The 22507-nt window shown below is 33.9% G+C and overlaps 1 protein-coding gene across 4 annotated transcripts in view; it reads right to left on the reverse strand.

Moving 5' to 3' along the window:
* Fatp1 (Fatty acid transport protein 1) overlaps positions 1-22507 on the reverse strand; it is a 210023-nt gene that overhangs the window by 64992 nt on the left and 122524 nt on the right. Inside the window, exon 1 of one of the 4 annotated variants that reach the window (XM_085806924.1) lies at positions 6774-6835. The exons of the other annotated variants lie outside the window; for them this stretch is intronic. Coding sequence (XP_085663050.1) covers positions 6774-6820 — 47 coding nt within the window. The 5' untranslated portion in view covers positions 6821-6835. Of the gene's footprint in view, positions 1-6773; positions 6836-22507 lie in introns of those variants that run through there. 4 annotated transcript variants of the gene reach the window in all.

The raw sequence follows: 22507 nt of genomic DNA on the forward strand, positions 1-22507 counted from the left end.
GTTATGGCAAAGCACACAAGGGCTATCTGCCTAAAGGGAGGGATGCCTTCGTGGAGGATTTTCTAAGGGAAATTGGCTCGTATACACGTTACACATGGGGAAAACCACGAAAACGACCATGCAGCCAGCCCGTTCGCGGAATTCGAACCTCAGACCGAACTACCAGTGCTCAGCGTCTTTACCGCTCGGCTGCTGGTGGGCCCTAATAACCCATGGAAAAAAAAAGTTTTCTTCCATCCTTCTACCCCAGACGCAATATAAATGCATTGAAGTTCACGTACTGTTTAAGCGAGCTTCCGCAACTTTCATCATTGCATCACAGAAAGTTGCATTTGGTTTAAATAATATTAGTTTGGGCATAAAATCCAAATGTGAATCGTATTTGTCTGATCTGCCAAGTTGACGCAACTTGGACAGGCTGTCATATCGTTATGCTCAGGTTCAAATGCAGCATATGGCATGACATATGCTAGCTTCAGCATCCGACTGCTTTATTAAGTACTAGCTTCAGCATCGGAGGGCTTAAAATCCACTAGCTAAAAAATCGGTGATAGGGAAAGACGGGTGCAAAATCGCTGAGTTCCATTTTCTGAGTGTTCCCACTCAAAATTAGGCTACGCAAAGTCATTCTGTTAGAACAGGTGTCCAAGATCTTTGCGAACGACAGACGCACCTTGTAACTCCACCAAGACTGCAGTGTTTGTTCCGATCTATAAGCCGATATATGGAATTTGTATAATTTGTAAGAAACAATCCCCCCCCCAAAAAGCAATCATAACAAAATTGTAAGGTTTTACGTTAATTAACCCAGCTATCTTACTATTTTGGCTATATTTTCAAGTCTACTTTCGTCATCTTCCATTACGAAAGAATTAGTTAGTTAAAGCATAAAGAAGCGCAGAGATTTTGAGCTTTAGACAGAAAGCTTTTGATAGCATAGACTGACCGTCACTCGGCTTCGCTCTTCCTGAAGGTTGAATTTTTAATTTATTGGCTTCGGCCAGCCGCTTTGACTTCAGAAGTAACTACGGCCAAGCCAAGATTTGTGTGTTGCATTTATATTTCACATTCATTTTTAAATCGAAAGTATGCTTTTAATTACACACAAGCAGCGAAGTTTTGTCTTTGTTACACGTTTTCAGTAAATGTACCCGTTAAGATCATGTTTCGTTTGTATTTTAAACCTTCACTGAGTTGTAATCTCTTTAATTATAGAGTAGAAGGGTGGATAAGTCATTAGACGATCTTTAAGGTTCTTTTGAAGTGATTAACACTTTAAGGTTCAGAGTGTGTGTGTGTGTGTGTGTGTGATTATGGTAAAGCCTCGAGGGCTATCTGCCTAAGGGGAGGGATGCCTTCGTGGAGAACTTTCTAAGGGAAAACTGGCTCGTATACACGTTACACATGGGGAAAAACAAGAAAACGCCTATGCAGCCAACCCGTTCGCGGGATTCGAACCTCCTTTAAGGTACTGAAGAACGGTAAAAGTCACTAAAAGTTTAACTTCAAAATTAATAATTTTTATTACATATTTGCCGTTCTTTTGAACTGATAGGCATTTTAAGGTATTGTTGCGTGCGTACGGGTTCGTTATGAAATAAATGCACAAGTCCGATGAAAAATGAACAAAAGTTTATTATTATCACAACAAAAATGCTTAAATTTTCTCAAATTATCATGCAGTATTACAATATCTCACAGTAGTTATCTTTTAACTACTCAAATGTCCAATAGAACGTAATTCAAAACAGCTAAAGAACGCTAATCCGCGAATTCGCTACAATCAACAAGAGCAGTTCTCTAAACAACAACAAACTAAGCAGCAACTACAAACTGAGATGTTTTCCTCCTTTTATAAGATTTTAAAATCACGCGCTAGAATTTTCCAGTACTTTCTCGAAATCAAAAAGAGATATTTATTTATTTAATGCACGGGCTGTAGTATTTTCAATTTTCCTGCTTAGCTTTCTTTTAATATTCGTCACGCCCTGCACTCGAGAAATAAAACCATTTAATTTATAATTGAACTTACATTAGCTTTTTAAATACCAAATTCCTAACAGTATTGACGAACCGTATAAAGATCATTAAAAGTTTAATTTTAAAATTAATAAATTTTTGAGTACGTATTTTACTTGCATAAAAAACTACAAAAATAAATTGCCGAAATATGGACAATAAATCTCTTCCGTGTGAACGAGAATCAGAGCGAAAACAAGAACAAGGGTTTGAGAGTTAAAATCTAAATGCGAAGCATTAATCAGCTCATTTTAATTTTGAAGCAAAAATTTGACCACTTCCTCTAAAAAAAATTTTTTTTTTTTTTTTTTTTTTTTTTTTAAATGCCAGTTTGGAACGATTTTGGCAGACCTTGCTTTTACGGTCGACAAAAGGGATAGATAACCAATCCCGGAATTTAGGGCCTCTCAAAAAGGTCCAGACTTCTTGATCCTGGGACAGATAATTGTGGAAATTCCATACGAGATTGGAAGGTTGAAATACGACGAAGGCATCTTTCTCGATCATTTATTCATAATGACATGTATACATACAGAGGCTGTTCACACATTTTCTAGACGATGTATATTGTATTCACAAAACTAAATTGCATAAAATTTTTGTGTTTTAAATGTTCTATTTGACATCCCTTATTCTGAACTATCTTTCGACACCACAATTTCCAGGATAATAATGCCTTTTGAAGTGGCAGAAGAGGTATTCTATCCCATTCCTCCAGAACAGCTTTCCAGAGTCCTGTTAGGGTTTTGGGACAACGTTTGGATAATGCAGTTTTTAAAAGTCCAAAAGCACAAAAATCCATAGGTGGCACATCGGGAGATTTAGTAGGGATATCAGTGATGGGTATGACCTTGATACCAGTTTTTTTGTTCCATTTCTTTTAGGAAATTTACAGTGAATTTTGATGTATGACTGCTAGCTTTGTCCTGATGGAGTCTCACAGATTGATGGCACTGTGGGTAAAGCGATGGTATTTCATTCAAAAAAATTGGCGATAAAATACACTCATGTCCATAAATTAAGGATAATGCAAAATCAGGCAAAGGATGTGTTAGAAGCAAAACAAATTTGACTTATTTGTAAAGCTTATTTATTAAACAGAAGGTATAGAGCAAGAAAAGATGCTATGTTTGATATTATTAAAAAAAATTAGCGATTTTTTCTCCCTGGAGCAAATTACAAAAAAACAATATTACATGTTCGGTATGATTGTTAATACATTGTATGTCTCCCAGACGATGCAATACAGTCCGTACAACGGCTAGGCATGCTGAGTATCAAATTATCGATCTGATCTTGGGGGTTATTACACCAATCAAAATGCAATGCTCTCCGAAGTTCCGCTAGACAAGTAGGAGGAGGTTGACGGGCTGCAACTAGTCGGCCAAGCATTCCCACACGTGCTCTACTGGATTCAAGTCCGGTGAGAATGCTGGCCAGTCCATACGGGTGATATCCTCCGACTGAAGGCATTCGTTTACGATGTTTGCACAGTGAGGACGGGCGTTGTCATCCATAAACACAAATTATGCGCCCATGGCGCCCCGAAACAAACGTACATGTTGTTCCAGAATGACGTTCCGATAGATTTGGCTTGTCATGGTTCCAATTTGAACATGCAGGTCAGTTCTGGAGCCCAGAATAATTCCCCCCCTAAGGAGCACTCCTGCACCACCGTAACGGTGTCGTTCAATGATGTTTTCTTGGTGGTAACGGGTACCTGGAGCTCTCCATATGAAAGTCCGGCGAGAATCAGACTGCAAGCTAAACCTGGACTCGTCGGAAAACATCCCACAAGCTCACTGTCGCGGAGTCCACAATGTATGCTCTCTACTCCAGGCTAACCGCAGGCGACAGTGAGTTTCAGTAAGTGGAACGCATCTGACAGGTCTACGAGCATATAGACCAATCTGCCCTAAGTGTCTGTACACGGTCTGCCTTTAAATTGTCGTACCAGTGGCTGAAAAGAGCTGACGAGACAGGTCTGAGGCTGTGCTCCGCCTGTTTCTTTTGGCAGTAACTGCCAAATACCGGTCCTCATTCGGCGTTGTAATTCTGGGGCGACCTGTGCTGTAACGTCTACTCACATTACCATCATCTTGGAATCGTTGCCAAAGCCTGGAGATCACACTCTGGGCAATTCCAAGTTCGTCTGATACTTCCAGTTGGGTATGCCCACATTCCAGAAAGCCGATAATTTTACCACGTAAAAAATCATCCAAATGCGTCCTTTGTGTCATAACTATTCGGTTGTTGAACTGAAATGCTTATAAAGCGCCTGCGAACAATTTTACTTCTTTGCCTGTATTCCTTATATATCACTCTCTTACACTCTCGTCATTTTGACGTACCAGCGGTGTCATCTGGTTACTTCCTGAAATTTGCATATGATTCTTGAAAATGTGTGTAGTGATTTTACAGGTGATATATTTATTTTAGAGTTCGATTTCCGCGTGACTCCGAATTATCCTTAATTTATGGACATGAGTGTATGTTCCTGATAGTATTTGGAGTTAATCTTGACATTTTTTGCACTCTCTTTATTTTTAACTTGCCATTATAAGAAAAACTAGCAACAATCATGAATCCCTTAGAAAAACCTTCTTTCGATTCTTTGAACAATGTGCTTAAATTTTTTTCTCCCCTTTTATGATAATAAATGGCTCTTTTTTTGTTACAATCATTTAAATACACCCATGCTTCATCTATTGTGACAATTGTTTTCCATTTTTCATTGAATAAGTGTTTCTCATATAGTATTCTGCAGCGTATCCTGCGTTGAGCGATATGCTTTGGAAGAAGACGATGCACACTGCGTTTTTTCGCTTTCTTAAGATTTAAATCAACGTTTACAGTGGACACTGAGCATTTTAATGATTTTGCAACTGTCCTTTGACTAGGGGGATTTTTTTTTAACATTAAACAACGTACCTTTGTAATAGTCGAAAATCAACTTCTTTTCCTTGGATACTTGTTTGGAATTTTTGTCCCACTTGAGGTTCTAATTTGACTTTTTTTATCCTTTCTTGTTCAGGATATTACCTATCAACGCTTTAGATATCACAAAACCATGACTCTCACATCGTTTTTGGATAACGGAGTATGCATATTTCTCTTCGGAAAGAGCGTAAATGTAGCCTTCGAACCACTGCTTTGTTAAATTCGCCATTTTGAATAAAAACAAAACTTTCAAGCCACAGACGATAATTTTGACTTTTAAAAACATAGTACAATTGCAATTACTTCTTTGGCAGCAAATTATTTTTTATTACCGCTTACCAAAATCGTCTAAAAAATGTGCGAACAGCCTCTGAACACTTATCTGCAAGTCTGTGTTCACCTGAATAATATAAACAATATAAAAACATATTAAATTTCACTTATAAACTTCAATAATTGTAAGAAGGAAATAGCCTTTAAATGAAGATGTCTTAGAATTATTAAATTTAGATTTAACTGCTTCAAACTTTTAAACGAATTTTTGAATTCAATAGGTGGTTTCTTAGAATTACTGAATTTGTTGTTAGTTACCATCAATAAATAAAAATCCATTTTTTTTCTACTACTTATGTGATTACAATATAAGCCATCGAGACCACACTGTTGGTCTTAAGAATACAAATATATGTGAAATTTTTATACACTGAAATTCGCCCATACCAGTTTCTCATTACCAATCCACTTTTATCAGAAGTCAAACCGTCATTCCCCTCATCTAATCTGAATAATCTGAATCGGATTGGATTCAGATTCGGATCGAATCGGAATCTAGTAATCTAATCTAATCTGAATAATGCTAAAAACTGTGCGTTTATTCTAGAGGCAAGCCATGTGAAGTATAGTGCTTTGGCCAAGGAAGGACGGCGACTGAACTCGAACACACGCAATCTTCAATAACAGGAAATATGACACTTTAAAAACTAAAGTAAAACTTTATGTCCGGGGGAAGGAAGAAATCGGCAATTGTATGTCATCTACGGCAGCCTAGAAGGAACGCAAATTAGATATCTCAAAATTGATTTTCTAGCAAGCCACTTCTATCGCTTTTCATTTCAGCACTGAGCAAATATCAATTTTAAGGGTGATTTCGATGCGATTTTCTTTGATACTATCAAAGTTTGATGTCGGGTACGATTCACAAGCACGTATTACTACATTAAATTTAACACTGAATCTGACTTGATGGTAAACGTACAGCGAGTGAAGCATTCGCTTTTCGATACGTACATTTGCAATTTTACATGATAATGGTACCAGTATTTGCATACGTAGAAATGTTCTCAGCTTTTTTGGGGGGGAGGGGGGGCTAATTTTGCCCTTTACAACCAAAACATAAAAATTAAGTCGGATATATCATTTCAACAGGTTTGGGGGATAAAACGAATGTATACGATTAAAAAGAGTACACAGATGCACTAATATTGTAGAGATTATTATATATTTTCGAAGCTGGAAAATGAAAACTGTACTAATCGCGGAACCACTTTCTATAGTTACCTAGCTATGCTAACCAGAAGGCCACAATTAGTGGAATGCCTTAAATTCCTTGCAGCATTACTGTTTCAATTACTGCCATCTTAACCCCACACACACACTATACATTGTTATTCATCCCATGAATTATGGGAAAAACAAAATTTGTTAAAGTACATAAATTAAATAGGCGACTTATTATATAAAGAGGTCTATAACAATAACTTTCTACAGAAAGGCTAAAACTGGAGAATGCATCTTCAGTACTTAACATATCCTACTTTAATCGTAATTCACAACTAAAGAAGGAGCACAGAAAGAAAAACATCAAAATGACAAGGAATATCCACTCCCATGCAGTGTAAAGACTTTATTCTTGTCTTTAACCCCTCTTGAAAATTAAATCCTTAATACTGCCTTAATACTGTCCATTTCACTTTTATCTCTACGAGAGGAAAGAAGATTGATCTTGACTAAAATTCGAAGGATTAAATGAAAAGCTTCGGCAAATACACGTGTAACAGAAATTTCAGAACACAGTCATCCTTGTGGAGAAGTCCATTTCCTAAAATCAGAAAGAAAATTACGTGAAAAAAAATCAAAAATATTTAAACTATAAAACAGAAATGCTACGGGTGAGGGAGAATACAAGAGAAGAAGAAATGCGCAAGTAAGTATGGTATTTATTTTTTATGACAAAACAGAAAGCATTTGAAATCTCAAAAAAGCGCCACAACGATCATCTGACACTCTTCCTCTTTTAGAAGATTTTTATGTAAACAAAATTATCCTTTTTATCGCTTTTATACAAATTAAATTGACTTTGGAGCTGCATTTTCGATTAAAAGTATTTATGAATGAGTATACTGGAATAGACTGGTTCACTGCAGTAATAAAGGAATCTGTTATATATTAGACTGTTATCAGGCATTCTTTTTACTTCCTTCTACGAAGTAAAAAGGAAGTATTGTAATCGCGAAAAGCTTCAGGCAGCATATTTCCAACGAAAATATCCACTTTGACCGCTTTCGAATGCAATTTAACGACGTTTTTGCGTGATATCTGTAAGGACAGAATAAAAGACTCTTTTCCTCCAAAAAAACTAAAAAACAGCTTTAAAATGAATTCTGAAGAGAGTTTTTCGTGGCGTCTGTACGAACGTATGTACGTACGTATCTCGCATAACTCAAAAACGAGTAGCCTCAGAAGGTTGAAATTTTGTATATAAGACTACTATAACATGTAGATGTGGACCTCGTATTTTGGTTTCAATCGGCCGCGCCAAACGTATATAAATATATTTATAAATATATCCACTCTGTTACCCGGCTCAGTGATTTCAGTTTCTTTACTCTTATATGTTTGTAAATTGTACATTTTTTGCTTTAAAAATGATTGAATTATGTTGTTTTTATTTTTCGGTTAAGGGTTTTATGCCTTTAGTAAATCTGTATGTTTAGTAAATCAATATTCTTAGAATTATCAACAATTTTAAAATTGTTCAAGTGCCGCTAAGCCTAATTTGATGGCGGCCATTGCTCTTCTTTACATTTGAAACAGCTGAGTAGCGGATTTGTTGCCAATCTAGAGAAACTTAGCTTCGCAACAACAAAGATAACGCCTTCATTTATTATTTAAATCATGCTTAATCCTTTCTGGAATTTTTTAGAGGAAATAAGTGTTTAAAATTTACTTTGTAATTTTTAATACAGATATTTTGAGTTTTTATGTATTTTTGCCTTATCGCGAAGTAAAAACTGAATTAATTGAATGAGAAATACTCAATCGTCTGTGAAAAACTGTTTCTTTTTTGTTTTGTTTTCTTAATTTCTTTTATACATAGTTCTAGCTTTATTATAGTATTTGAATAGAACATGTGGCAACGATTAGATAATTCTTTAAATGACAAATTTTGTGCATTCTGAGTTATAATATGAACGAAATATAATACTGTTAAGTAAACCTAGCGCCAGAGTTTCGCTATGGTAAACAAAGAGAATTTTAAAGAATGCATTTATTCTATTGTAGTTTATGCGCTGTCGGCGAAGTAGATTTAATTCAATCTAATAAGTTTAAATGAAATGGGGAAAAAAAAATGCGTATAATTTAATATTCCGTACAAGGAAGTCATGCGGTGTACACATCAGATTTTTTAGATATTAGAAATGCTTTTAAGCACCTCTCCATCTGAGACTGTTTTGAGCAGTTTTGCATCAGATTTATCACAACGGGGAGAAATACTTCTCCTCCCCCTTCGTTTACAAAAGGCTGCGTATTGTAAATCTTTTAACCAATTAACTTTCAGCATCTCTAGAGTTTAGAGTACCTGTTTTCCCTTACATAGTACTCCTACTATTACGTTTCACATCATGTGACAAAAGGCAAAATTACACAAGAGTTATTCTTTCCCAATATTTCCATGTTTGACAATAGAGTAATTAGAAGAGAGAAAAATCTGCCTAAAGGAAGAGATGCTTTCATGGAAGACGCAAAGAAAACGGCAAGCTGCGCTTTAGAAGAACAATTAGAATACCATGACATCAGCCCATTTCAGCAGTTGCGAACCAAACTGCGAACAGCTTTTAACCACTACGCCACGCATAAAAAAGGAAGGACAACAACTAAATTGACTGCGTAATAATGATGAAATGAAGATTATCTGATCTACTCAGAATTTAGACATTTTGAACTCTGGAAAGATAAACTGCTAAGAAAAAAGATCATTACCGCAAAACACACAACAGTTATCAGCTTTGATAAAGAATGAGTTTCTAAAGAAAACTACTGGTCACGTTTGCATTCATATTACACACGAGGAAAGTCTCAAAATCGTGCAAGCGAAAAAGTTAAGCAATTAAAATGTGCTTAAATTGTAATAATTTAATAATATGACACAATAAACACTCATTTAAGATACATCTTTTAATACCTTCGCCTATCAATAGATGAATAAGAACATGAACATTTAAGATAAAAAATTTTACGAAAAGAAAATATATTTTCCATTGAATGTAAAATTGAAATACAATAAATATGATAAAATTTGAATACCTTTTGAAAGCAGATTACTTCAGAAAATCAGAAGAATTTTACCCATTCAATAAAGTCTTCCAAATACATTTAAAACTCAAACACTGAATAAGCGAATTGATTTAATTTACATCTGGATATTAGTGAAGGCTAAAAAGTTATTCTACTGAAAAGTCCATTAAATGGCCGTTCTGAGAACGTCAATTTTCCTGTTTTTAATATGCATCAGCTTCACCAGAATAGTAAACGCACGTCAAAACGGAAATTAAAACATATAATTAAGTATAAAATATGCACAGGCTTTCCAGGAAATCAATGTGTTTTTATGACAGTAAATAGATATTTGAAATATGTCTCTCCTTTTCCATCCTTCAGCAGACATACTGCAAACTTCAATGAGTAGAACAGTTTGCGCACAAGTACATACATACAAGGCTACTTAAATGATTCACTGGGTTTCAGAATACTTGTTTTTAAAAGTGATACAACAAAGAACTGGAAACTCATCAAGTTTTCCTTACACACATAGAAATGTGTTGGTCCAAGTTTGATCCACATATCTTTTGCAGCATGGCGTCCCAATTTACTGATATAACGCCGTACGACTTTTTTGGAAGTACTTTAAGGACTATTATATTTTCAAGTATATTTTTACTGCCAATAGCACAGGTAGAGCTACTATCTTCTACTGAGAGAAGAATGATCCAGAACACACAAACCAAACTAAACTACTGCTTCGAAGCCTATCATGTAAACCAAAGGAGACAGAAGTCTATTTATAGCGCGTGAGGAAATCCTGCTGGATTTCAAGATCTTTTCATGCATCAATTACTGTTATATGCATAATATACTTTATAAAACAATGATCCGAAATCAAATGAATCACTTAACAGTAATTTTTATAGAGCAATGTGCATGTACGAACAAAACAGTGCACATGTACGAACTGGATTGCATTACTCTAAAATGTTTAAGAGCACGTTAGGCCTATTTGGCAAGGAGAAAGTATGCTTTTATTCAGGACTTTCTAAGGACATCTTTTTCATTAAGGACCTGTTTCGCGCTTAAGTAATACACGAAGAAAACTTCACATAGCTAACACAGTTCAACCGCTGGAAACAAAACCCGATTAAAACTACCAATGTTTCGCTGCTTTATAAGTCAAATAGTCACTCCTCAGCGAATAAAATGTTACTTTTGGGGGGGGAGGAGGAAGGGACTGAGTTAATTTTAAGTTAATAGAATTCTGTCCAATTTTTAATCCGATTCGGAAATACTGTTGGATGGCCGCCGATATTTTGATAAAGCTAGCAAAACTGAAAAATAAAATTGGTAAAGCTAGCAAACAAAATGAAACATGTTTTACATCTATTCAGGCGTTATTAATTAATTTGCTTTGTAAAAATGTAAGTTTGTAGAGCCATTAGGTTATTTTAAAGCAGGAGCAGATGAAAAATGCGCAGTGCCCTCGCCGGAACTCGAACCTCGGACCTCTCGAATATGCGCCGAGTGAGATTTCAAGATCTTTTCATCCATCAATTACTGTTATATGCGTAATATACTTATATGCGTAATATACTAAAACAATGATCTGAAATCCGATGAATCACTTACCGAAGGCCATTACACCACGAAGACACGCAGAAAGAAGGGAGAGAATATCTTTATAAGTTTAAATATGCGATTTTCATTAATTTTGGCAACTTTAATTTCTAATACACTTTATAATTTTTTCCTTTAAATTTAAGTGAACTTACTGATAAATAATTATTACTCTTCTTATTTAATTCACATATCTTTCATAAACTACTACATTAACTGATTGCATTATGCGTTAAAATAAACTGCATTATCTCATTTGGTTTCTTCTACTTACTTTATGTATCTAAATGCGAATAAAATCGAATTCATAGGAATTTACGTTTTGACTTATTTGACTTTCAAGAAGTTCAGATGCTCGAGGTTTTCAAAGTCCTAAGAAGTACCGACATTTTAAATGATTTCTAATCAAAAAAGCTTCGAGGGGATTAAAAAAACTAACAAGTCTGATTATTTCCCATTGTTTAAAGAAGAACGAAAACATACGGCAAAACTACATTAGACGTTCAGAATTCAAAGTAAGACTCTGATTTCATAGTTTAATAACAAAGAATAAATCTTCAGTGTAAGATGAATTTGAAATATTAGAAGCTAAACAGTTTTAAATACAGATAAAATTAGATGAAAATAAAACGCACTTTCATGGTTTCAACAATCTGAAAACCCTTGAATATGGGATGTCTAGTCTTCAAAAGATTGTTATGCTTGCCTTCGGCTATTTTTTTATCTTGCGAAAGAAAATGTTAGTAGGGTACGAGAAACTGGAAAAGAAGAAATACATTTTGTTGGATTGCATTTGGTACATCCAAGGCCATTCTAACATTTTTTGAGACCCATTCTGATCAGCATTTGTAAAGCTCTTTTAAAGATAACTGAGCCAGAAAAACGATTTTATACATGTTATCCTCGTCTTCCACCATAAATGTTATCGTTCCTTAGAATAAAAAGTTTTTTTTTAAACAAAAGGAGGGGGGAATAATGTGGACAAGTCCTTAACTAATTTTAATCACTGTAGAAAAATTCCGTACTTTTGCCCATGACGTTTTTCTTCACATTTTATGTGAATTGACTAGGGTTCTAAAATTGTGTTTTATGCGATTGTATCTAAATACAGCCCTAAAAGCATTAAGAGACCAATTAAGACATCATGGGGATTGACACCGAATTTTTTCCAGGTCCCTAAGGCATTTTTTTAGTTTCTGTGAGTTAAAAAAACAAGCTTATGAAAAATTACAGGATGATTCGAGATGTCCAAACGGCCCAGGCACATTTCGCCAAAGCATCTTAAGCAGGAGCAATAATCAGGCGAAAGGAGTATAACGAAAAATTTCTGGTAGTTCTTATTTTGATTATGAATTTACAGCAAAAATCTAGAAATATCCAAATAAATAGCTGGAGGGGTAAAAATAAACAAAGGCTCAAGTAACTTCCATTCGAATTTCATTAGTTATATTTTACTGAAAATCCAAATTATATCTCAGTTTTTGAAGTATTTCACATTATTATTAGAGAAGCAATGTTAACTGATATGTTGGAAGGGCGGACTTTCAGGTAACACAATCTAGGATGTAATAAAAGTCAAACCGAATGAATGAAGATAAAAAGACTAATTTTGGAAAAAAATATGGGTTAATTTTTTTTTTTTTTTTTTTTTATTTTTTTTTACGACGCTTATTTGGGGCTTCTTCAATACTGTACTACACCCAAAACACGAAATTATAAATAGAAAATTAATTCACAAAGCGTTACCGATTATTATTTTCCACAGTTATTACTGCATTCCCATACTTGGAAATATATTTTCTAACATGATTAAGAAACAAGGAATTATTGGTGCTAATATTTTGATAATTTCAAAAACAGATATAGATGATAATATTTCTCAGCTGCATTTTCTTCATATTTCAACGACTGCCTTTTACTAGGTTATTGTTTGTTCAGCTGATTATGGCTAAACAGCGGCTATTGCTTTTCGTTCATGCTTTTACGGGAAAAAAAAAATTACGGAGTTAGCGGCCATTTATGAAAACGAGCTTATTCTCTAACCAACTGTTAATAATGTATATAATCCAATTTAAACTAGATAATTTAGTTTAGGCAAAACTAAGGTTGGTTTAAAAAAAACACAGGAAATTTAAGCCACATTATAATGAACAGAGAAAAACTATTAAAAATTTACTTGAATTTTAAATGTTTGATCTGGAGATTAAGTTCATTTGGTTATGTATAAATTAAATCAATATTTAAAAGAAAAATAACTCACTGTAACGGAAGAATAAACATCATTACACTATTCTACAAATTTTCACTTTTTCCCATTACTACACAGACAAAATAAACTTTTTCTTACTAAATTCCACCTTATGAAAATTAATTTGCGCTTTTGTGGTTCTTGCTTAGAAGTTAAACAAAATTTAGTGAAAAATATTAATCATATATAGCAGTTCTCTTTTAGAAGAAAATGGAGACAACAGCGAAAAACTAATGAGGATTTGAACAAATTACTGTGAATGTTCAAGGCTCTAAAAATGCCTATGTTTTTTAGCTCGTCGTTAGTAGCTAACTTGAGTCCCACTATTACTAATTCTCCATTTAGAAATCGGTTAACCATTGCTGCACTCGATTTCCCTTTTTTTTCCACTGCCGCAATTTGCTGGTGGAAAGCAAATGACTCCATGACGCTACTGCAACTGTCCGTAGAAAACTTCAAAACAGAATGACCGATTTATTCTTTGTGACATATGGCACCCAATCTCTTTATATGTCACAAGATTCTCCACTATCTCTTCGTAACTACAGTTCTTTCTGTTCTCCAGAAAACCCTGACACGCTGGTCGAGATTCATTCTAATCTTTAGTTCACTCTCAATTGAGAATCACGTACTTAAGACCCAACAAATACACTTTCTTTTACCTTCTTCAAAGTAAGACAATGCGGGATCATAAGTATGCAATGCCTTCACAAAATTTCTTTATCAACCCCAAATTGATGTATAGAGGTGGTGGTGGGAAAGAACTACTTTAGCTGATTCAACAAAATTTGTAAAGTAATGCTTTTCATACGAGATGTGAAATATGCCGTCCGTATGCAGGACGTCTTTTTTGTACGGTACATCCCCGGCATGACCCTCTTACGCAGATATCAATATTTTGTGTAACCCTTTTGTAAACCTTGCAAAATTGCAATAATTTAAAAGTCATAGCAAATTTACCATCCACATTTTATCATATTTCAGATACCGAAGAATTTCTTTCATGTTCTCGTACATTTCTTTAAGATCAACTTCTTAAACAACATGTATTGAAGCAAGAACATTACCATTTTGTAGAAAAACTGTATTCAAACAGAACTTTTAAGAGTCGATAAAAAGTCTTCTACTATATAAGATATCTTGGATGTCAATCGAAACCCCTTTTATCTGAAGGAGAAAAAAAGGACAAAGAAAAGAAGAAATTCTGTCTATAATGAAAAATTGTTACATTATCTGCTAGGTTATCTGCATTGTTATAACCATGAAATCACAATTTAGTTCTACGTTTGTAGGCTCTAGGTCATAGATAAATTAATTCGGTCTGTATTATTTTATGTGGCTCAGTGGCAGCGAAAAGGTCCGGATCTTCAGAATGCGAGAGCTGTTCTATAGACTCCGTATTACCTGCATTTTAAGTATCCAAGCTAAAACATTCTGCGGGCTCTTGTAATGAATGGTAAACCAAGATTATCATATCAAAAGCTTCTTCTCTCCCCCCGCTTTCTATAATATATCTCTTGCAAATAGGTAGGTATTTAAAAAAAAAAAAAAAAGAAAAAGAAAGAGCAGTCTATTGTACGATTAGTAGGTTCTTCCCACACTTCGGGCATTTCAAACTTTATATAGCTACTCTGCCCCTTTATGGAAGGTAGAAGAACAAGTGTTGCAACGCACGTGGAGAGCGCAAAAGTCGATTCTGGTCTCCAACACTGCACCCAAAATACAAGAATTAAGCTTTTCTTGTAGCAAAAGTAATGACATCTTTTCTAGACTTAACATAACTCCTCAATCCTCACATATAGCGAAAACTTTTTGGTTTATGCACACATGCGGCATGAGTTTCAATAGCACCTCAACGTAAAAAAATCCTTTGACAACACAAAAATGTTAAGTAACGCAAAAATTTTTTGAACAGATGCTTACAGGCACTCAATTGCATTAAGAACTACTGAACATTTTCCTAAATATGGGGATGAATGCAGCGGAATTCTATGGAATGTTAAGTTGTCAAACAACCATTAATGTTGATGTTACAGAATAAATCTCCTTTTCGTCTTATTTATTTTGACGTCAAATGAAATGCAAAATGTTACTGATTTGCGAAACATTTAAACGTTTCTGATTTTGATACTGCACAGCAGCCGAAACTTGCGTTTACATCTGCTGTTACTTTCTAAGCAAAGGTTTGCTTTTTGAAGTTTTCCGTCTTAGTCAGTGCTATCTTGCGCGTTTTGGGCAGTTACATCTCGTCAATTGGCAGGGCATTATTTACGCCCCTGATTAAAATTACCTCTGTTATTCTTATCGAGCGATTACTTTGTGCACATTTTCATTAACATAACATTGCCACGTTATTTTTGCACAAGGACTCAAAAGTATGCTCTTATACAGATTGTGACAGATAAACAACACCCACCTACTCGTCTGTTAACACCTAAACATAAGCCAATTGAAATATTTTCATGATCAGTATCCCCAAATTAAGGGGGGGGAAAAGACACTCATGTAACAAAATGTGTGTAGAACAGTGTAATCAGAAACAAAGAAACGAATTTATAACTGGTATTAAAGAAAAATTATTTATAAACGGAACATCATCATCGAGTTCAAATTCCCATTAGAAAGTCCGTTTGACATCTGTTATAGCACGCCTTTTCTTTTTACCATTTTCGGTTGGCAGAAGTATGAAATGTCCCAATTTGGCCATTTGAAATGGCCATAAACTGGGACATTCCATAGCCCAATGTTTTATTCCATGGCTCCTCCCTTATTTGTCAAGAAAATATGCGCTATTTTTTTTAGTATATAAAAGCTTTTATACGTTTTTTCCACCCTCCAAGAATATACATATATTTTCGAAGCAATGTTCCTCAAGACGCTGATGGTTTACGAGAACAAATTTTCCATCGTTTCGCAATAAATAAACTTTTTTTTTTTTTTTTTTTTTTTTCAGACAAGACCCGGTTAATCCACTCTCAGTTATTCAGAAGTTGACTGTATAGTATATCTACAAGTACAGGCTCACTCTAGGCGGAACAGAAGAAATCTTAAGAGTCTAGGGTTTCACAATCGTTACATTCTTGCTCTTGCAAGAATATTTTACTTAAAAAACTAATTCAACAAAATATGTTTAAATTTGTTCAGTATAGTATTACTGAGGATATACTAATCTCCAAATCGAAAAGCTTAGGGTCAGTGTTCTCAGGAACAAAATGGTAAATAGCAACATAATGTACTACTCAATATTCTATGCATACTATAGCACGCTGCATTCTAGGCGTGTTACGAAGTATTTAAAACATAGTAGATGCTATGTCTCCACATTTCAAGCATTAAAGAATTTCAAACTACATGACAAACAGTCCATAAACTTTTAAAAACCAAACACCACTTTCCCAGAGTAGACCGTAACCTTGGCATAACTAAAGACAATAAAAATGAGGAGGAAAACTGGCACAATGTAGAGATTTTCTCATTTTCCTCTGTAAAGGAATAGAAAGGACACTTTAAAGCACGGTAAAAAGATAGCACGGAGGGGGGGGGGGTGACCAGGGGATGGAGGAAGAGCCGAGGAGCAGTAGTGAACAGAGCCTTGACATACACAAACATGAATTAAAGCTACAGAATTACAATAGAAAAGCCTAAAAATGAGGAAGATTTAATTTAATTTAGCCGCCAAAGACATTTAGAAACATCGTTTCGTTATTTTTTCGAGTAGGAAAAGGAAAGAGATCTCATTTTCAAAAACGAAATTATTGAGAAAATTTTACAGATGATAAAAAGAAACAGCTATTTCCACGATATACAAACACATTCCATAATCTAAGTTACTTTTAATAGAATAATATTTCCTTGCCATGCGCATAATAAATCGTGTTTTAAAAAAGACTACTTAGTTAATATAATTTCATTTTCATACGCATAAAACACAAAGCATAATTAAATTACGTGAACAGTTAAAAAAACTATGATCAGAAAACTTCAAATTACGGTCTAAGTTTAAAAAATCCCCTCCCACCTCGAATAAGTTATAATATAAAAATTATAAGATTAAAAAGTGGCTGCACTCTTAGCTTTATATGCAGTGTTCACTTAAACATTTGAAATAAGCTTAACAGTTTCGATACGTCTACTAGTTTAAGAAAATTAAAGATGCACAACATAAAATCTACAAGAGCTGTTCTAAAGGCAAAGACAAATGTTAAGGGGAGATTCTGCGATAGTGCTTTATTGGAAGTTAATGCCATTTGGAGGCTTTACGTAACTGTGCATTTAATTTTACTGGAATGCTTGCGCACGAAGACTACAATAAATATTTCGTTCAAATGAAAATGTCTTTTTATGTTGCCAAAAGTCTATATTTCATAACTGGACACAATAAATACTTGTTCAATTTCTTTAAAAAGCAAAAATATATTCTTGATGTGATTAAGGGTTGAACGTCTTTTAACATTTTTAAATACCAAAGTATTCGACCGATCAGATTGCAAATTGTTTTAGTTCTGAATACATGTCGTAACTTAAAAAGTGTTCATTATGCACGTGAAGCCAAATGGAAATGAATCTTGCTCTGTGATGACGCATTTCTCGTAGTTTTCTTTTACAGCCATAGCCACCAATTAAGCTCTTCCCCCCCTCCCCAACGGTTTCTTATGCAATAACAGTGTTAAGTTGAAAAGAAGATGCTGGCAGATCACTGGAAGACGATTAAAATATAAACTGACCTTCTCGGCTTAAATATCAACAACGTTTTCTCTCAGTTTCTACTTTTTAATTTCTTCACATAATATCTGCTTAAGATTTAAAAAGTTATTTAATATGCATAATTTGACCACCAGAGACAGCTGCTCTTGGGAACAACCACCACTTTTTTTTTTTTTTTTTTTTTTTTTTTTTTATGCTACCTTGTCTGTTTAAAAAAATTCATGAGCTCAAACATCAAATTGTTTCCTCGCGCACCTACCTCGTGAATTCTGTAGTTTTTGAATTAGTAGAATTCTGTAATTTTATGAGGATCATGCAGCTGAAGCTATGAAATTTTAAACTAATCTATTTAGAAGTTTTTGTTGTTACCGCCGCAGAGCAAAATGTATTGCTTATCACTTGCATCTGGAAGAAAAATCTGGTACTATGTTGCACAACAGCTAGGTCATTTCTGGTCAATTTCTTCCTTTCCCACACATATACTCTATACTTTGATAAATAAATATTCAAATCTTTCAAGTTCAAAATTAGCCAATAAGCTATTAGAATAACACTGGCAACTCTCCAAACACTTGCACACCAAAGTCCTCGGCGATATGAATGGCATTTTTCGTTCATTTCTCAGTGGCAGGTATGATTCAACAATAAAAAGTACAACTCTACTGTTGCCACAGTTGGTCTAATTTACGGCACTTGTTTGAAAAATGAATTAATTTTAGTCGTTAAATTTTAGCACTGATGGGAGAAAAAAATTTTGGGGGGAATACTTTATACACTTTTAAACGGTGTGGTTAAACATCATTTTATAAGGTATTTCTTCCGCCTTCTTAGTATGCATTTCGTGGTGTAGTGGTTAGCACGCTCGACGAGTAATCGAGAGGTCCGTGGTTCGAGTCCCGGCGAGGGCACTACTCATTTTTCACTTCTTTCTGCTTCCAAACTACCTAATGTCTCTACAACTTCATTAATTTCTCAAGACTTAACGGATTATGAATTTGGTTCAAAAATAAACATTAACTTTTCATCTGCCAAAATTTTCAGATGGAAAAATATAAGAAAAATTATTTAATAAAAGTATTTTTCAGATTTTGCGTAATCGCTCGCATATTCAAAATGTAACATGAATGGAACTGTTTTTTAAAATAGTTCGCATAAATATAATTGTAATAAATAAATAAAACATGAATTGTGAACAGATATGTTCACTTATTTCAGATTCATAAATTCCAACTATAAAACCCCGCGGGAAAAAAGACCAACCAAATAACTTCCATCGGTAGTTTCGATTGCACATTAGCAAAAAAAATCAGTAGCACAGTTTTTCATGAAATTTTCCATACAAATCACTTAACGTATTCGACCAATATTTCTTAAAACTAGTAATTAGTTTTGCCAAAGGAGGAAACTTAAAAATTGTGAAACGCCCTATCCCGGATTCGAATTCCGGACCTCTCGACTGCCAGCCAGCCGTGCTTTCAATTACACCAAGAAGGCACGTTAAGGAGAAAATACCTTAAAACTAGAATTACCAGTCCATCAAGAATAAGGATTTTAGGTACGGTTAAAATACATGGTATACGCAATAGTAAGTTGCAAGACAGTTTTTAGTGAATCACAAAACAGTTGAAATTTCTGCATTTTGCTGTTAAGGAATAATAATAATAATAATAATAATAATAATAATAATAATAATAATAATAATAATAATTTTCTGTACAGAGATATATGTGGTGACGCTTCTATTAACCCGTAAAAATAAATATATTGTTACTTCTTATAACATTCTTTTTTTTAATTAAGTATTCTCGATTTCGTACTTTTCTACTGAAATAATTAACTTACGATATATATATATATATTTGTATGTTTAGAAAACTGTCATGACAGACGAACTCAGCTCATGATAATTTCGCTTTTATTTATTTATTTAAGAGCACTCTATGCAACAATTGAGCATTCGAACTTCATTTGGGAAAATTTCATATATTGGCAACAATGATAAATTCAAAGCAAAATCTGATTAAACATAATAAAGAAATAATTATTAATAAAGAAGAAAATTATTTACTTATAAGTTTTAGTTATTTAATCACTTGCAGAATTACTATATGTACTTTTTCATTCCTTTGTACATTCAGTAACGCAGGTAAAACCTTTTAGTGTCATTGTACAGTTTTAGTCTAATAAGACACTGCCAAAAAGCCGAATGTGACCCATAGTCAGACTTTCCCCATAGTAATAGAACAGATTAAGGGGTAAATATAATGAACAAGAAAACCTTGTCCAGGAGGTTTCTTCTCATACAAAATTACGAATTCTAAATTGTAGCAATGATAGCTTAAAAATACAGCTAGAAAGAAACTGACACTGTATATTTGTGGTAAACAGCAAGTAAAATGAACTATTTTTTTTTTAGCTTCTCTTTTGTGTGTTGTTGTTTCGCACTGTCCGCTAGAATTCATTTGTGCAAAGAAAGGCATAATTTTAATTATAAAAAACATGAATGAACCTGAAGTTACTTTAAATTTATGAAGTATTAATTACATATAAATCGTAATGAATCCGATCAATATTACTTAACAGCAGAATTACCGACTGATAAGCATGAGGATTTCAGATGTAATAAAAATACATTACCCAGAAAGGTCTATGCTAAATTATTCAGCTTAAGTACACCATTTGAATATGCTTCAATTTACTTAAAACTTTAATACCAGAACTACAAGCATTGAATTCAATACAGCCGACTGAAAAATGAATAAAATACATAATAAAGGATTTAAAAGCAGATAACAGCAAGCAATACATTAGTGTACAAAAATAATTCCATCCGAATATTTTATTTGATAATTAGTTGAGTCCTGTTCTTGTATTCTTTGAATTGCATTATAGAAAAGTGAAGTACTAAGTGGTTTAAAAGCAAAACCTGCTATTCCACTTAATATTTCCTTAAGGACAAATATGCAAACATTTACCTTTTATTTAAGAAAAGGGTCTATGGATAACATTATTTAACAGCTGACAGAAAAAGATCGCTAAGTGTTTATGTAACCATCACTGCAGTTTTCAGCCAGAATGTTTGCTTAATATCTAGCAAATATTTAAATAAGAAAATGGAAGTAAACATTTAAAGCAGAAGAAGAGAGTGAAAAAGAAAAGATTTAACAAAACGAAAATTTAAATTATTATGAAAATATAAATGGAAAGGTTTCTCCGTTCTTCTGGCAATCTTTTAACTCTGGAAACTTTGGCCAGCGTTCATCAATAGAAGACAGAATAGTACGAGATTATAATGTTCTTTGTAGTACAAGATGCGTACATAAAGTAAAAGGAATAAGTGATTTTTTAAAAAAGCGAAAGAATAAATATATGTTTAGAAAGAGTGACATTTCAATTCTTGTTACAACCAGTTTAAACCGGTTATTTTGCCGTCTGCATATCAAAACGCAGAAGTCATTTTCATTTACACAGAAGACACAGTACAAAAAAAAAAATTGCTTCGAAATTGAACAACGCTAACATTAAATTTGGTTACAAATTAGGTCAATCTGTTATCAAAGGTTAGAGATGATTTGAAACAGGTCTGTATGTCCATGCAATATTTATATATGAAAGAAATAATCCCTTCTACCATGATGACTACTGATACTATGACTTTTACAACAAAGTCAGGTCAGTGGTTATATGCCAAGCGGTGCTCAGTATACGCTGATGCATCGCTATCAAGAACACAAGTGTGATTGGTATAGTCTCTTTAATTGAGGGCCCAAAAGCATTATAAATGAACCACACGATATGGCGCCTTTCGGCTCTGAAAAGAATGTGGAAAATACGGAGAAAACTCGTTCTTTGGTAAAAGCTAATAGATGTGTAACAACTCGGCAATTTTCGAACATGATTAGAATAAGCAAAGAAAGCTGTATGTTAGTTTTAATTGAAAATCTTAAACTGGAGAAAGTTTCCTCTCGATTTATATCTCTGATTTTAACAAAACAGCAAAAAGACACAAAACAAAAGCTTGCTGTGAAGATCTGCTGACTACTGCAAGACAGGAAAACAGTTTCTTAAAGTGTATCATAGCGGGAGATGAAACTATTCGTCTGCAATACTTACCCCGAAACAAAAAGGCAATGTTCACTGTGGGAAGGACCGTCTTTTAACATGAAAAAAAAAAAAAAAAAAAAAAAAAAAGTACGTAAGTTAAAATCAAAGATTAATTTGATATCGATTACTTATACACCCTGAATCTGCCGCTGAAAATCAATCAATCAGTATTTTTACAAGGAGGTGCTTTTCGATTAAAAAACAGATAAGGTGACTTACGACGGTACTTTTATTTTTGGCAATGGTTTCTCTCATACGATAATGTTAGGTTTCATAGAGCATAGGTATTTACCATTTCTATTCTAAAAATAGTAATTTCACACAATA

This window comes from Stegodyphus dumicola, chromosome 1 (assembly GCF_044657685.1).
Source record: "Stegodyphus dumicola isolate Sdum_Otavi_A_Nest chromosome 1, ASM4465768v1".
NCBI lineage: Eukaryota > Metazoa > Arthropoda > Arachnida > Araneae > Eresidae > Stegodyphus > Stegodyphus dumicola.